General features: G+C 40.3%; 1 protein-coding gene across 1 annotated transcript in view; it reads right to left on the bottom strand.

Moving 5' to 3' along the window:
* Positions 1–17,694, bottom strand: part of CD99L2 (CD99 molecule like 2) — a 25,462-nt gene that overhangs the window by 6,752 nt on the left and 1,016 nt on the right. The window contains exons 2-8 of the mRNA XM_018552591.1: positions 16,823–16,825; positions 15,971–16,042; positions 14,577–14,636; positions 8,328–8,396; positions 5,368–5,415; positions 1,427–1,496; positions 114–256 (exon numbers count right to left, since the gene is read on the bottom strand). Coding sequence (XP_018408093.1) covers positions 114–256; positions 1,427–1,496; positions 5,368–5,415; positions 8,328–8,396; positions 14,577–14,628 — 382 coding nt within the window. The 5' untranslated portion in view covers positions 14,629–14,636; positions 15,971–16,042; positions 16,823–16,825. The remainder of the gene's footprint in view (positions 1–113; positions 257–1,426; positions 1,497–5,367; positions 5,416–8,327; positions 8,397–14,576; positions 14,637–15,970; positions 16,043–16,822; positions 16,826–17,694) is intronic.

Below are 17,694 nucleotides of genomic sequence, written 5' to 3'. Positions count from 1 at the left end.
CAGCCTCAGCTGGATTCCCCATATGAATATTAAATAAATGCAAAGTCTGACAAATTAACATGCCAGACAGTTACATGCTGGTGAGTAAGTGAGATTTGCAGAAAACAACTTACGTTGAATGCTGAAACAAAATTTCTTCTGTTGATAGGAGATATAGCTGGACACAGCTCCAATTAGTGCCATGGCCAAAGCACTTGCAATTCCTGCAATGGTTCCAGTCTCCGCTAAAGTACCTACCATGGAAGAGTGGATAAAACTACTAATATAAGAAAATACACTGGATCACTAAACCAAATTCAGAATAGTTAACTGAAAACATATCGCGATAATTATTAGAGTTGGGGTGCACCACTCTACAGCTGTGCTTTGCCCATGGTTTTCTTCAATGCCCCCTCTCTAGCAACATGTTTTCCTTCTCTGTCCCACTGCTTCATTCAGCTGCTGGGTAGGGGGTAAGAAAATACCCAGTACTCTTAGGTATGAAGGAGCATGTGACTCACTCCATGTGACAGTGCTGGTACTTAGTGATTGGCCCAGAGCTGTCACACAGTGGAGACAGAGGACCGACTTTCTTTGCATCTGGCAGCTGAAAGAAGCAGCAAGTGAGCAAAAGGGAAGGTAAATATGTCTAGCTGGGGAGGGAGCATCCAAGTAAACTTGGTTTACTTGAAAGAACACTAACAAGATTTTCAGACTGCAAGGCACATACAGGAAAGTGTCTATGGGCACAGCTTAAAAGCAGAGCAATATTCACCTTACATAAGAAACGCTCTAGAAAACATGAACTGTTGGAAAAACCATTTTGGAACAGGCTGAAATCAGACCTTTTGTAAAAATATAGATGATATAATTATAAGTCACTTAAAGTCAGCACTCCACTGTCTATCTTCATTTGACTGCTTGGGGCACATTTACAGCAGAAGCTTTCATTGAAGTAAATCCAATTATATGGAGAAAATAAGATTCCCTGCACAGGAAGTGTTAAGCTCATATGTTTGCTTAGACATTCTAAGAACTGAAGGAAAAAAAGAAAACGCTACAGAGACCAGATATTGAATTAAGCTGCTGTCTTTATCGTATGAATGGATAGAACTTCATAAAAAAAGTTGCTGTAACACTAAATTTTAAAGGACTATTTAGTTTACTCCGAACATAAAAAGATATTTCCAACTAATAACAAATGATTCAACTACCCACCTGTCTCACTGTTACTATTGTCTCCACCATGTGCTGACGACCCCCTACCTCCTCCACCTGAAAAAAATAACATTACAGCTAATTAGCATTAAGATCTGATTGTTCCTACTGTTTTTTACTACTGCTGTGAATGGTGTGACCCTATGGTGGTAATGTACCAATGAACCACTAATGGTTATCTAAGTTACACTAATCTGGCATTCAATTACACCATTGGAGGATTGTTTACACTATACCTTTTCCTTTGTCTGGTTTGTAGCCATCATTATAAATATCATCCAAGTCAGAATCAGAAAATCCTGAAATTAAAATCACCGTGAAAAAAGCATTAAAAAAAAGGTTTGCAAAAGACTAACCTGGCAGACCATGTCCATCTTTTTTGCTCTTTAGTAACATTACACAAATCAGTTTATTGATTCAATGATCTAAAATACATTAATCCATAAAAACATCTAAACATAGTAAAAGTCCCTAACGCAGTCCAAAGTACCCCCCCTAGAGAATCAACTGTAAAGTAAAATTTCAAATGTAGAATACCATCAAAAAACAATCACCATACACAATGGCTTCAATTTACAAAGCCAAAAAAAAGAATTGCACTTGTGGTTGTTATTTTAACTTGTGATCATTTTTGTACTAAAAATGTTCAATTCACAAAACATTGCATATTTAGGCATGAAATTGACATTTAACTGTTGAAAGCCTGAGTATCTGAAGAAATTTTATTTTATCCCACGAATATCTTATTTTATGGCCACCTCAAATGACTTCTCATCCTATCATCCTCTATAGACATTTCATTGAAAAATACATTTAATCACCAGGTTGAAGCTAGCCTTGTTGTAAGTAGAAAATAAGAATGCTAGTTTCTTTGTGAATTGATTTTAATGGCCAACATACCCTTAAAAATTGCAGATAACTATGACGCATATGTGGTAAATTAATATGGGGTGTAAGGTAATGTCTTTAGTGCTGAGAATAGCAGCATCCCTCCTGTGATAAGCAAGTACCAGACCTGTCTAAGGAGCTATAAAGTGTTTTCATTACTTCACTTCTTTTGCTCTTGGCAGTACCACTGGAGACATATCCCTTCACTTCCCCTCTCAGAGACCCAGCAGGTATTTAGAGAAAATCTCCCAAAATTAGGAAAATTCCCCACTAGGAGAGTTGTCCCCAGAACAGGTGAGGCCATTGGAAGACTTTCCCTTACCTCTTGTTCTGGAAACAACTCCTAAAATTTGGGATTTCCCCTCACTTTCTTTCTGGGTGACCATGGTCATCAGTACTAATATAGGGGTGAATCTCTCCAATATGGGGACAGAGACAATAAAATGTGCCAATCGTGGATGTGGGCGGGCGGTGAGTGTGAGGCGGGGAGGAGGTGCGGCGTGAAGAGCGTGGATGCGGGCGGGTCTGGCAGCCACGAGTGTGAGGTGGGGAGGAGGTGCAGCGTGTGTGGAGCTGTGTACAGGGCCAACTGATCGGAAGCCGATTAATCGATTATTGAAAAAGTTGACAACTTTTTCAATAATCGATTATAATCGATTATGTCGATTAGTTGTTGCAGCCCTAAAAACCTAACAAAGGGTCTAAACCTTTAACACTGTAGCATTTATCAAACAACGGTATTTGTTTTTGGTGGACTGGCCCCTACAAAAAGAACATAAGCCTTGTGGCAAGGTGGAACCTGAAGCGGCAGTGACACCTCCTTTACTATTCAAGAAAAACCTCAAACACTTCAAATCCTGCATGAACACATTTGAAAAGTGTTGATATTAGTGATATTAGTAAATACACAATGTTGGATGCTTATAGCCTAATCCGGCCAAAAGTTTGTTTTTAATTTTGTATAGAGTAGGGAAGGGTTAGAGCTTGCGTCAGGTTTTCTGCTATCTTTCTGCTTATTGGAGATTTTCCCTTACTTGTTGTCAGGACAGAAGTGATGGATGTTCTCTCCAAAAGAGAAACAAGCACAGGTACAGTGGGGAAGGGTTAGAACTTCTGACAAGGTTTTTTTTTTATTGTTGTTCATATTTTTCTGTCTCAGTGATGACCATACCACATAGGGATAGGAACCTCACAATGATCTCATGAACCTAAAATAAATGTTTCCCAACTCCATCCAACACATAAAAAAATGTTTTGTCGAAGCTAAACTTTAAAATGTAACACTCGGCAGTAGGGTCAAATGATACTGGCAACGTAAAGATGAGATGAGGCATGAAGGCCGATAGACTTGATGGGGGCCTAGGTACTTTCAGCAACCTGGTCAAGAATCATACATTACACCCAACACATAAAACAAATTTAGAATCAAGCTTTATATAGCTCCAGACAGACACAATAAATGACACGTTAATCATTTCAAGTGTAATATAAAGAATTAGGACTACACATCAAAAGGAATTAAAATGCACTTTACATAATTATTAGTAGTTAGAAGGTGTTACGATCTGAGTCAGGAATACATAGTATAAAACGACTTGTTATTGATAATTTCATGCAAGAGAGACTTGCAAAATCATAATTTTAACCATGCAGTTCCAGATAGCTAGTGCTGAAGGTTGGAGGAAGCTTGTTCCCCAAGGGTCTACTCACAGGTATTCAAGCAAGCAAAAACTAAAAATCGGGAAATGGATAAGGAATAATTGATAGTACAATCCACATACAACTGAGTAGGATCTCCTCTCCATGTTTCTAGTGAAGGTTTCATTCCCCAAGAGACACATGAACAGCATAGACTATGGTCCTTGATCATGTTGAGAGTTTATGTTTGTAGAGCTCAAGGCACTTTTTGAAGGGCCATGAACTATAATGCCATGACAAGGCAAACCCAAGCCTAACCTAAACTTAAACCACAGTTCATGGGCGAACTTGGCATTCTCTTTTAAATCATAGAAAAGTACCAAAAGGTCTACAAAAGAGATAAGCACAAAGAACAAAGATAAATCATTAAGTTGTGACTTTCTAAAACACAACCAGGTTACAGAGCAGCAAAGGCGGCAAATACCATAAGCCAAGGAAGTTAGAAATACTGACCAAAGCACATGTGACTACAGAGTTAAAACAGTTAATACGGACCACAAAAGGAACTAAGAAAGAGATCGCTGGAAAAAATTCATGGCAAAGGGCCAAAAAGACCCAGGTCCATGCATATCATCAAACCTTGGTGTACAAGGAGGCCTCATAAACACTGTTAAACTGCTGGAATGATGAGGAGTAAGGAGGAGTATAAAAAAAAAAAATCACACACACACACACACACACACACACACACACTTATGGGCAGCTTATTTCTAATGCATACATATACAGTACTAATGGCAGATTTTTAGCAGTGCATGTAGCATGCAGCACAGTGGTGCAGTGGTTAGCACTTCTGCCTTGCAGCACTGGGTCCCTGATTCAAATCCCGGCCAGGTCACTATCTCCAAGGAGTTTGCATGTTCTCCCTATGCTTGCGTGGGTTTCCTCCCACATTCCAAAGACCTGCTGGTAGGTTAATTGGCTCCTCTCTAAGTTGGCCCTCTATGTATGCATGCGAGATAGGGACCTTAGATTGTACGCTCCTTGAGGGTAGGGACTGATGTGAATGTGCCACTATGTAAAGTGCTGCGTAAATTGTCGGCGCTATATAAATACCAGTAATAAATAAAGGTCATTTTTATTTGTGATGGGGTGGTCCTTTATAGTAACCGTGCTTAAGCTGCGGACTGCCATACTTGACAAGCTAAAAATGGTAAATGAGCAATGGTATATAAAAAGGACTAGATGTTTTCTTACATTTATTATGGTAATGTGGTAATATTCTGATCCATAGAACTGGTCAGTCCACCTTTGTGTTCTTAGAGAATATTTTTTCTCCTGCTTTTAGATAAGATTCACCAGTTTCCAGGGAGGTGTTTTGCTTTTCCCTGGACCTTACCTACCAAAAATTATAGAACTAGAAGTCAAAACTAGACAGATTATGGAGGATCATACATTTTAACAGCACCTCAGTGTATGTGGTTGCCCTGTGAAGCACACATGATTACTATGAAATACCCATGAGTATGAGCCCTTAGGCTGGTTAACATATTACTAAACAGAACGGACAGGAGAAATGTGGTAGCATTAGTTAGAAGATAGTGGCAGGTAACGTTGAAACACAGGTTGGATAAATCGTCTTACCATTTCCTTTACCACCCGATGGCTTATCTTTATCTCTAATCGTTGAACCTACAGCCATGAACATGTCATTTACAGTATACATATCAAAAACACCAATTATGTATCCCTTATTTAAAAGGCATTTTGAGATTAAACAAAATCCACTGTTTCTGACCCTTCTGTTATTTGTTGAAAGGTGTGCTCCTTTCCCACCTTCCCCACCTTTCCCTCAAAACTATCACTAATCCACCCTTCCACAAGCTAATCTGCATTGAACCCCCAAACCCCACTTTTGCTGCTTGCACAGCAATACCACCACCTCTTTACATCCGGTCCATCTAAATGCTCCTCTGTACTGGCTGCGTCTACTCGCCGAGTCCGCTTAGGCTTAAATATGTGGTATATGGAGACTGGACATCCTCGGCATATGGCTCCAATTAGGCCTATGGGAACTCAATGTGCAGGTACGCCCAGCATTGAATAGAGATTTGAGAGACAGCTGGGGTGGGGAGTATAGTGCAGATTAGCTTGGGGCGTGGAAGAGGGGAAACAGGAGGTTAGTGATAGCTTGGTTAACAATTGAGCCATTAACAATTGAGCTACAAAATGATTGTAGTTTTCCAATGCAGACTTGACTCTTCTCACTAACCAGCCTACACATGTGCCAAGCTGCAATAATTACCTGTGACCGTGTTTGGCACATGAACAACATTTTAGAAGACCCTAAAGGTGCCCATACACTGTACGATCATACGAGAATCTCTGGAAATCACGCGATCTACGATAATCGCAAAGTTTATGGAAGGCGTGCGACCGTTTCTACTGTACAGTCACACGTCTTCCGTCGAACAAGCAGGCTGGAAAACCGTACGATTCTAGGCGAGTTAGTGGCCTGCTTGTTCGACAACTGCCGAACGGGCCGGTGTGCGCACGCGCACACTGCCCGTTTGCAGTCATCGGAAGCCCGCCCCTCGTTGCAGTCATCGGAAGCCCAAAAAAACACAATTAAAACAGTGCTCCAACTTCTTTTATATAACACATATAACACATATAACACATAAACTGAACAAAATGTTCACAAAATCTCAATATCAAAAATAATGTACAAATCAAAATATAGTCCAAAATAACATGTCTTCATGCAGACTTCCATTCCTCTGTTGTGTATACACCCCGGTGAAAAAAACAATTCACCACCTGATGAGCAAAACTGACCAGATCTGTTGGACCCTTTATTACAGAAGGTAAGAAGTACAATGATATTCGATTATGGTATTCCCAAAATCAAATATTACTGCACTTTTGAACTTCTGTAATAAAAGGTCCAACAGCTCTGGTGTGTCTAAACCGGAGTAATCTCAGGTGGCATAAAGCTCAGGAAAGTTCTAAACAATACACATGGGAAATCAGAGCAAAGGATGACTATGAATGCAAGTGGTAACAGTCACTACACACAGAAGCTTGTTACCAGATGCAGAAACCTGTGTTAGTTTAACAATGATGCAAGGGTCACCCAACTCTCCCAAAACCTAACCGCCTACATCTGCCAAGTGACCATGCTTATGCTGTTGCCATCTACTTTTCAAAACAAGCTACAAATGGCATACTAAAAAACACACATAATCAGGGGCGTAACTAGAAATCACAGGGCCCCATAGCAATATTTTGTATAGGGCCCTGTGATTTCTAGTTACACCCCTTGCAGAGCCCACCTGAGGGTTACCCTGCAGAGCCCACCATAGACACTCTATGGTGGGCTGGTCACACTCCTTACCTTTCCACCTCCTCTTCCTCCACGGTCACCGGGGCCCGCCTCCTCCTCTGCTGCCGACCCCGGGCCCTGCCTCTTCCTCCACGGCCGGGTCCAGCCTTCTCCACCGCCGCTGCTGGCTCTCACTGACTCAGCAGCTGCTGTGGAGATGAACGCACCGCTGCACAGATCACTCTGTGATCTGAACAGCGGTGCGTTCCTCTTCACAGCCGCCAGTTACAGCCAGCAGCTTGAGATGCCATCGCGACCCACACGGCATCAGGGATGTCCTGGCCGGGCCCCCCTGGGGCAATTGTTACGCCACTGCACACAAGCATTGTCTACCTTCCTTAACCCCCACCTGTATAGCACGATGTTTACGAAATAATGGGCATGTCATCATTAAAAGCACACTTTTCTTTTACCTCGATCATTAGATATTGGGTCTCAACAGGTTGTGATTTAGTCCAGATCCATACAGTTTGCAACTACCGTGTTTCCCCGAAAATAAGACCTACCCCGAAAGCAAGACCTAGCGCTATATTCAGAGATTTTTGTAAGACCTACCCCGAAAATAAGACCTAGTTCAGCTTTTACGGTACATAGAAAGCTGCCGCTGAAAACTACATTTCCCAGCAGGCAGCGGCATGGCCAGTGAGGTCAGAGTGAGGTCAGGGAACTTCTGACTGGTCTGTGCGACGAGGTGGCTCCCTGGACGGCATCAGAGAGGAGAGCTCCAAGACAGCTGCAGCCTTCACGTACTGTGTAATACAGTACATTCCATATCTCTGCTCTGTGTGACACCTGTGTGCCTCAGCCTCCACAGCATATTTTATCTCTATTATTTAAATTATGGTAGAAATAAAAGTATGTGGAGGGGATGCTCAATGGGGAAAAAAAAAAGACATCCCCGAAAATAAGACCTAGTGTGTTTTTTTTTTGGGGGGGGGGAATACAAGATAGTGTCTTATTTTTGGGGAAACACGGTAGTAAATTACCAAAGGAATTTTTTTATCATTTTTTTTCTTACAATATATATAATCATTTTTTTTTGTGTGTGTAACCATTTCTGTAAACTCAAATGGGGCTGAAGTTGATGTAAGTAACGTTACACTGTATGACTACTATGCATATATTCTATTACAGGTGAGTAACAGCGTTATTAATAATGCACAATCATTGCTTGCTGCAGAGTCGTCATTTCAGTACATACCTCCTCCTCCTCCTCCTCCTCCTCCTCCTCCTACAGGTCGATCATTTTTGTCATCTAAGGCATCTGACAAGTCAAACTCATTGGGATCTTTAAAAAAAAAAAAAAGGAGAAGAGAAGAGGTGAGCAAGTGATGATAATGTTATAAAGATGTGAATGGAATTCAATGCTGTAGTGGCAAAAGAAAATGGACTGCAGCTGTCACCAGGCCCAAGGGAAACATCCTCCATTAAAATGCAAATGGTAGCACAAAGGCCTCAAGTCAACGATGGGAATTTGGGTCAACTTAATTTTTATTTTAAAGTGAACCTGTGGCCAGATCATGCACACTAACTTATTTACATTTTCTGAAGAAGCAGTAAAAGCACTTTACAAATATCCCTCATTCATTTCTGTATTTTTAAGCATTGTGAAGAAATTCATTTTCAAAGTTCACAAGACGGACACCGTTTTTTTATGTGAACGAAATCTTGGCAGCCTGCCAGCCCTCTGATATTATGAACCAACAGATGTTTCTAAGCCATTAGGCCTCATCGACATGTGCAGCAAAACAAGGTGGTAGTCCTTTTTTAAAGCTCCCCACTGCCTACTAACGCACCAGAGAGATTATTTAATGGTCAGCGGACAGTTCAGCACGCACATAGATGGTTGTGTTGCATCGTGTTGTGGTGTGGCAAAAATTATATAGCATGTCACATTCGAAAGGCTTTCGTGCTTGGCAACCACCTCCATTATTTTCGACGCATGTGTGAATGAGGCCTGAATAACTGCCTGGAAATAGGTCGCTTTTCATTGGAAAAAGTGCATGAGCTTTTTAAACAGGCAGAAATGTGTGACCTGACCCCATAGACTTCAATAAAAGCACCTGAAAAATATTCATTTTCTTACGTGCTTTTTGCCTGACAATCAACTAGCTTTCCATTAGCTAAAACAAACACTTAAGCCTGAAAACCCGTGAACATCGTGTGAAAAAATGCAAAGCAATCAACAGGAAATGCACATGCTGAAGTTTGAATGGTATTTTTTGTTGTGATCATAGAGGACCTATGAGAATGAATAACTTCACATTAAAAGCAGTTAGTGGGGTCATGGGTTGGTTTAAAAGTTATTTTAATACGTGTTAAGAAGGAGTAAATATTTTAATGTTCATAGTCTGGGCACAGATGCACTTTAAGTTTATTACCTTTTTAATAAACTGAGGTTTTAAATTTTTTATTTGTGGATTATTTTTTTTACCAGTTACTATTGTTATATTCATGTGCAAACAGTTACAGTCATGTGCAAATATATATTTAATACAGCGGGCACTTCTGACACTGGAATAAGCAGAGCATTATAGACAGCAAAGCAGAAGTAGTTAACTCTGTTCCAAAGTGGAGTTTTAAGGAGTAGGCAGAGAGAAGCAGGTGCATAGCTGGATAGCTTGAAAAATGTGAAAAGGAGTATGGAGTTCCATGTACTGCCTAGGGATGAAGAAACAAAATACCCGTAATACATTCCAAATATATTCCAAAATTATTGGACAAAATATTTTATTTTTAAACTGTAATTTTTGTGTCCGGAGCATAGAAAACAAAACCACTAAACATTCCCCATTAATTGTATGTCATGCCATAGTTTTAGATTGTGGGGAAGTGGGAAGTATGAGATCCCCGGTCTTTTTTAGTACTATTATCAAGAGCTTTGTCAGATATTTCTATCTTGGACTTTCTGTCCAACAACAATGGTTTATCAGACAGGAAGGGGAAAATCCTCTACAGGGAAACAGACAGAAATAAAAAACTGACAGGGGTTCTACTCTTTCCTATTTTTGCCAGTAGTAAAAATCTGGCATGGATTCTAATCCTTTCCCACTGTATCTAAAACTAACAAAAATAAATTCTGGGTGGACATACACTATAAATGTGAAGTAATCTTCATCGAAACCATAATAATATAGTCAGTCTAATTTAAGAAACATTTTTCTTTGCAATAATTTTCTTTGAATAAACAGTTTAAGTAATCAAATTGATAGATGAAAAATATACCCCTAAGACAATAACAAAGGGCAACTGGATTCAGGAATTACAAACAATAGGTTAGCCGTTCCTATCATTTAACGACTGGATTGACCTACCTTGCCTAATAAGAAAACAAACAAAACACTGTTGGTTACCTGCTCTACTTCACCTAATTTTGTTTAGTTGAATGTGAGAGATTTCAGAGGTCCACGGAAGAAAAACTAAGAAAGTTCATAAGATTAGAAAAGGCTACAAAAGGATGTCTAAAGACCTGGCCTTTAGCAATACACAATCAAGTGGATTACAAATGACAGAAATTCAGCAGTGTTTTAGTACTTAGGAGTGGACTTCCTAAAAAGATCCGTGCAAGAGCACATCATCCTCGAACAGAGAAAAACTCTGGACAACAGTCTTCTTCCTGGGTGCATATCTGCCCATATCGGGTCTTTCTAAAGACCTCCTAATTGCGATCTGATTGCATTTCATTGCTGCCTCAAGGTTTAAATAATTCTCAGCCATTAAGGGATCAATATATTCCAGGTTGATTCAGGAAGTTTTAGAGCAAAATATCAAGGCATCTGCAATCTAAAACATAACCATGCAAGCCTGGCCATACTTGGAAACGTTCTATCAAAATAGCAAAAGTGAATGAGCAAGAGTAACATATTTTGTATAATTTTATGCAATTTGTGAGTTTATAGTGCCTGGCGGTCTTCAATTCATTTGTACTTTCATGAAGTAGTAGATATGTTTTAGATTGTAAAACACAGCAACGGTCTTAATGTCAGAAAGTTCACTTAAAGGAGAACTATGAGGTAAGTGATTTACACTTATAGTTAGAGCTGACGTGCGACATTGAAACTGTCACACGTCGGCTCTATAGATCAGGGAGTGAACACATACTGTCGCTCGCTCATCTCCCTGCAGAGAGCGGTGACTGTCAGTCACCGCCACCCCCAGGTTTCCCCCCCTTCCCTGATCCTTCAGCGCTGACTGGATGAATGGACAGGGGACGGGATGGGCACAGCTGGCTCTGCCTCTAGATCGGCAGAGCCCGCTGTCAAACAGCCAGATGGGTGGATCGCGACAGTATTGTCGGGATCCGTCTCGGCTGTGCGAGAAGGTTAGTATATGTCCTCCCATGACCCTAAAGAGAACTATGGGATAAAAAGGCCTACCCCATAGTTCTATTCTAATGTACCTTCACCTGGGTTCAGTGACTGCAGATCAAGCAAACATACACACCGCTATACAGGATTAGACCATAAGAATGTTTATGTAACTATCTCTGCTTCCTGCATGATCAATCACATTCAAACTTCCACAGCAAGACTGAATCTGGTGGCTGAGAGTAAAATCTTAATGTTCACATTTTTTTTACATCAGGCATTCTATGTGTGAGAGGCAGTAAGGAGGGTGTTGCAGCATCACCAGCAGGTGTGTTCCAGGTCACCAGATAACACAGAGGCAATGGGGAGGGCTGGTGCAGTGCAGCAATGTCTACATGAAAAACTGAAAGATTCATCTGGTAAGCAATGCTCCCTCTATGCATTTTCAGTTTTGCTTTCCAGTTTTCACTGCAGTGTACCTTAAAAGAAAACAGTCCCCAGCCCATCCTCAGCATCCCTTTAGATATACTAATGTCTTCCCTATTCATACACTCCTTTTGCTTTGTTTCACATAACTGTATGCCAAAAGCCCTGCATGGCAGACAATGTCATCAGACAACAGAAGGAAATGTTACCTGGCAGAGATGCTAATTATATGCTAAGTACAACGCTCAAAGAACAGCACGACAAATAAAAAAGGTGGAAGAGTATTAGAAACTTACCAGATTTACCATTTACATTAAAATGAGCAAAAGTATGTTAAAGGGCACTTATTCTTTAACCACTGGAGTACCAGCCTGTAACACAATTGCTATTATCAGGCTATTTTCAGCTTCCATGCTGCAATAGTTTGATTTACAATTACTTGCTCACGGAACACTGTACCCACTTGAATTTTATATCTTTTTTGGGACAGATACAGCTTTCTATTGGTGGTATTTAAAGGGTAATTGCACTCTCCCAGACGCATTTGAGAAAATTGGTATTACCCCCATTATCTGCCCTACCGCCGGCTGGCCTTACCTTGAGCGAATGGTCATTCCCCTTCGCGGCTGCCAGTGTACATTCTGTACACAGCACCATAGCCCTGCGCTAAGTATTTCAAGAAGAAGCACATTTCATTGTTCAGCACGGTCAGGTGACCGTGCTGACCAATGAGTGCTTGCTGTTTGCAAGCATGATTTGAAATGCTGAGCACAAGGTTATGGTGCTGTGTACAGATCAAAGACCAGCAGCAGTAGAGGGGAATTACCATTTAAAGGTAAGACCAGTGAGCAAGGGATAGAGAGGAGGCAGGTTGGTGAGGGCAATTCCATTTTCTAAAACTCGCCTGGTAAAGTGGAATTACACTTTAATAAACACTTTTTTTTTTACTATAGAATGGAAAAAAAACCAAAATCAATTATTTTGGAGAAAAAGCCCTGTTTCCCTTACTTACTGTTAAAATTAAAATACAAGAACAGTAAGAACACTCCCTTTTTGAAAAGTAGACAATTTTGCCACAACTTCCTGGAAATGAAGGAACATGTTGGTATTGAAGGGGTTAAAACATGGAGCTTAGTAACGGGGCGCTAGGTACAGCACATCAGGTCATATATATAGGGGGATCAGGAGGTGAAGGAGTTAATGTGCAGGTCTGGAGGATAGAGATGAGGGAGTTAATGTGTAGGGTAAAGGAGATAGAGGGTTTATATACAGGTCAAATCAGAGAGAGGATGGGTCTTAGATTTGTAGGAGGGGGAGGGAGGTTAACAAAATTATTCCACAGTCAGCCAAGATGAATGAATGGATCAGCCGCTGCTGCTAATCCATTCATTCATCTCCGATTCATGGATTACTACGATTTCCTCTCCTTCCTATAATAACAAGGGAAACAGTCGTATGTGATCGTTGTGATTGGTTATCACAACAGTCACATGGTACAATGCCAATTGGATCCACTCTGTATAGTGTTTCTGTGTACTGATCCCTCTAATAATGGCTCGGTACACAGTAATTAGATGGCACAAGGGCTGCCTGAGGGCTATTTCTACAGCGGCGTTTACAAACGCTGGTGGGAAAATAACAGTCCACCACTCCACTGTTTATAAACATAACATTGTGGAAAAGCGGTTAAAGACAAGCCACTCTCTTGCTACTGGTCAGAGATTAATAATTTCCCGTCAGCCCTTTTAGATCAACATAATGCAAACCAAGCACAGGATAGACTGCCTGGCTCACAACACTGAAAAGCTCCTATGGAACAAGCATGTCGATCAGGAAAGTCAGACTGAGGTCTCACCATCTAATTTGCATACTTATTAGTAACCTAGAAGGGGCTAACATCATTAGAACAACACGATGCCCAGTAACTAGTATATTCAAAAACAGAGGTCAGCAATGGTAGTTGTCTCACTTCTTAAAGTTATCTGAAGTTATTGAGCACTGGTAATAAATAGAAATACACAGGGTTGAACTCCTCGTCTGCACACAAAATCTGCAAATGGTGTTTTTCAGCAGCCAATGAAAAGAACTCTGCATAGTCCATCTAGGCAGACTCATGTGGCTACCCAGGGTCGTTAAAGTCAGCCGACTTCCTTTTATCAAAAGGTAGAGAAAGTGTGGTCACACAGCATTCCCAGAAAAAGTATTGAAGATAAAACTTTCAATTTTCAGAGACTACTTTTCAGCACAGCTGGTAAAGCCCTCCTAAGCTCCCACTTAAAGCGACATTAAACCTTCCTTTTAAAAAAAAACCTTTTTATGTTAGCCAGACTTGCTGAAAAAAAAGTTATTTTATCTTTTATTTTTTTACATTTCCTTATTCTCAAGTGGTATCCAGACTGAAATACTGAAATATTGCAAATAAATATCATGTATTCTTCTATCCAAACAGCAAGTGGAGATTTAGGCTTGTTTGCGCATATGGCAGTGTTGGCCAGCCTGCAAGAAGACAACTACTGCAGTGACAACCCAACAGACAACTCTTTCATGAGGAGTCCTTGGTCCTAGGAGGAAAACATTTATAATTATAACGTGAATACTTTTAAAGCAAAATAAAGAATACGCACCCAAAAACATTATATTTAAAGTTAAAATGTATAAAGTGTACTACACTGTTACATAACAGTCATGTTATAAGTCCAGCAAACTAACCTACAATACATAGAAAAAAATAATACCTGGCTTTTTTGGTGGTTTGTGGGTTGATACATGTGGCTTCCTTGTTGTCATAGGGATATCTGCAAATGAAAGTTGTAAAAGAAGATGAGTCCACTTATTATACAGAAAGTGGAAATTGGTATATATTTGGATACTTTGCACATTGTTCTTCTGTTGTTCCCAGGTCCCTTGATGTGCAGATGCCACCATAGCAGGAAGAGTGACAGGAGGACAAAATTTCCACATTCTTCTATGATTTAGCATGATTATTTTTAAATGCAAATTGTACTAGATTCATAACACACAAAATAGAAACTGAAACTGCCTTTTGCACGCCTTCTCCATTCTGATAATAATAGTTTGCGGGTAAAAAGCAACAGGAATGAACATTATTATTATTTACAAGTTATTGTGTAGACCAGTCTTTTTAAATCAGGCCATCTCCAGATGTTTAGGGGTTCCTTAAGCAGTGGTGGATTGATCTCCTATGTGCAATAGCCACCAATATAAGGAGTCAATTCTTAATTTCCCACCTGCATAGGGAAGCGTTTCTCCAATAATCACCAATGTACGGGTGACCCACTCTGACCACCAATGTAAGGGGACTCAATCCACTGACCATTAGTGTAAGAGGACGCAATTTCTGTGTGTCTGCATTTCTTTTCTAATCATTATTTTTATTTTTCGTTTCACGATTGCTATGAAAAATAACAGGATGTTGTAAAATTATCTGCCAATGTGACAAATAGGTATGCCACATTCTTTTTTATTTAAAACTTTGTACAACTTCATGTTCATGCAAATGTGCCCTCAGCATTATTTTTTTCAGGGGTTCCCCAAGACCTGACAGTTCTTTAAAGAGGTGAAAATGTTGAGAAAAACGGTCGTAGACATTCATTAATTTACCACATCTATGGTGTAAATTACTTTTAGTAACACTTTTCCACACTTATTCTATAACCAAAAGGAAAAATTCCCCACCCTCAACCAAAAAATCTTTTCTGTAATCTTAATTTCAACAGTATGCTTCATGCAAGTGGCGGAACTGCAGCCGGGGCACCGGGGCCTGTGGCTGTGGGGGGGCCCAGTGGGGTCCGGTCCTGGGCTCCCCCACAGCCTAAGTGGGGTCCGATCCGTTTTTTTTTGGCAGTGCGCTAGGAGGTACAGAGAAAGGGATCCCGACGACCAGACCACCTGGGACCCTGCAGAGCCCACCATAGAGAGTCTCAGGTGGGCTATGCAGGATCTATGGTGTGCTCTGCAGGGTCTCAGGTAAGTCCAGCATGCCAGTGTGATCCACTCCTGCCCGCCCCACCCCCCTGTCTTGGGAGGGGGGCCCAAGATAAAATCTTGCACCAGGGCCCTTTGGTTATTAGGTCCGCCACTGCTTCAAGGTATACAAGTTTAGGATTACCTGGCTTTTTAGGAGGTTTGGGGACATTCTTTGGTGGATGAGTAGGACCAAAGAAATCAGACAAATCAAGATCTGTAGAGAAAAATACAGAGATCAGAAATATACATTTACCAGTGCATCGCAATTACAATAATAAAAGTATGAGAGAATTCACCAAACTATGCTGTTAACCAATATTGTGCCCCTTCACTTTTTGCTCCAGAGTCAAATTCAAAATGATTACATTACCAATGTCTTATGTATATATGCATGCCTTTGGCATGTCAAAGTAAAGCAAAGAAAGTGTGAAAACAGATTATTATTAATATTATACAGGATTTATATAGCGTCAAAAGTTTGCACAGCGCTTTACAATATAAGGAAGACTTTACAATTACAACACCATTCAGGATAAGATGGTAAGAAGGGCCCTGCCCATGAGGGCTTACAATCTAAATCTACAAAGATATTCTAAAATGGGCTGGACAGATTTGTCGATATCCCTGGAAAAGATTATAAATAAATGGATAATAGGTATATTTAAAATGATTTGTTTTCTGCAATTAGTATCAAACATGTCTTCAATCTTGTAATGAGTCAGTCAGCTTACTTAAATGGAGAAAAAGGTAGCCACTGCTGCTATCTGGTCACACAATGTGCATCATACTGAACATGGACCAGAGAAAGCAAAAGAAAGTTGTCTGAGGTGATCAGAAAGAAAATGATAAACCAGTATGTCAAAGGTAAAGGCTTTAAGACCATCACCAAGCTGACAGATGTTCCTGGAACTACAGCTGCAAATGTTACTAAGACATTTAGGGTCTATCGGGGTGTAGACAATCTCCCTGGACATGCATCAGTATCTGATTGCACCATCTGTCACTTTTTGAGAAACAGTGGACTCAAAAGCTCAAAACTCAAAATGACTCCACTGTTGAGAGAAAAACCTAAAAAAGCTAGACTCGAATTTGCTAAAATGCATAATGACAAGCCACAATTCTTCTGGGAGAACACCCTTTGGACACATGAGGCAAAACTGCAGCTTTTTAGCAAGTCACATCAGCTCTATGTTCACAGGCGATAAAATAAAAGCTTTTAAAGTAAGGAGCACTGTGCCTACTGTGAAAGAGAGGAGACTTGGTTATGTTTTGGGGCTGCTTTGCTGTATCTGACACAGGTTGGCTTGAATCTGTGCAGGGCACAATGAAATCTCAAGACTATCAAGGAATTCTGGAGCAAAACATACTGCCCAGTGTCAGAAAGCTCTGTCTCAGTTGCAGGTTATGGGCCCTCCAACAGGATAATGGCCCAAAACATTCATCTTAAAACACCCAAGACCATTGGATTATTCTGAAGTGCCTTTCTATGGAACATCTATGGAAAGAGCTGAAACATGCAGTATGCAGAAGGCATTCAAACCTGAGACAGCTGAAGCAGTTTGTTGAAGGAAAGTGGGTCAAACTACCGGTCTTATTGAGTCTTATGGAGTTTTATTGAGAGCTACAAACAACAGTTTTTTTTGGAGTGACTGCTTCTAAAAGTTGTACAATTAAATCATTAGGTTAAAAAGGTCATTAAAATTTACTCCATGCCATTTTCATTTGTTTTATAATTTTAAATATTAGTTTACATTAAAAAAAAAAGCAAAGTCTGATTTTTATTCAATATGAATTAAACATTGATGGATGTTAATGACTTTTGTCAGCTTCAAGTTATTTCAGTGAAATAATATAGGGGGGGGGGGG

This window comes from Nanorana parkeri, unplaced genomic scaffold (assembly GCF_000935625.1).
Source record: "Nanorana parkeri isolate BGI_ZX_2015 unplaced genomic scaffold, ASM93562v1 scaffold93, whole genome shotgun sequence".
In the NCBI taxonomy this organism is placed as follows: domain Eukaryota; kingdom Metazoa; phylum Chordata; class Amphibia; order Anura; family Dicroglossidae; genus Nanorana; species Nanorana parkeri.
The sequence above is the reverse complement of the archived record's forward strand: the minus strand, read 5'-3'. Positions and strand labels throughout refer to the sequence as shown.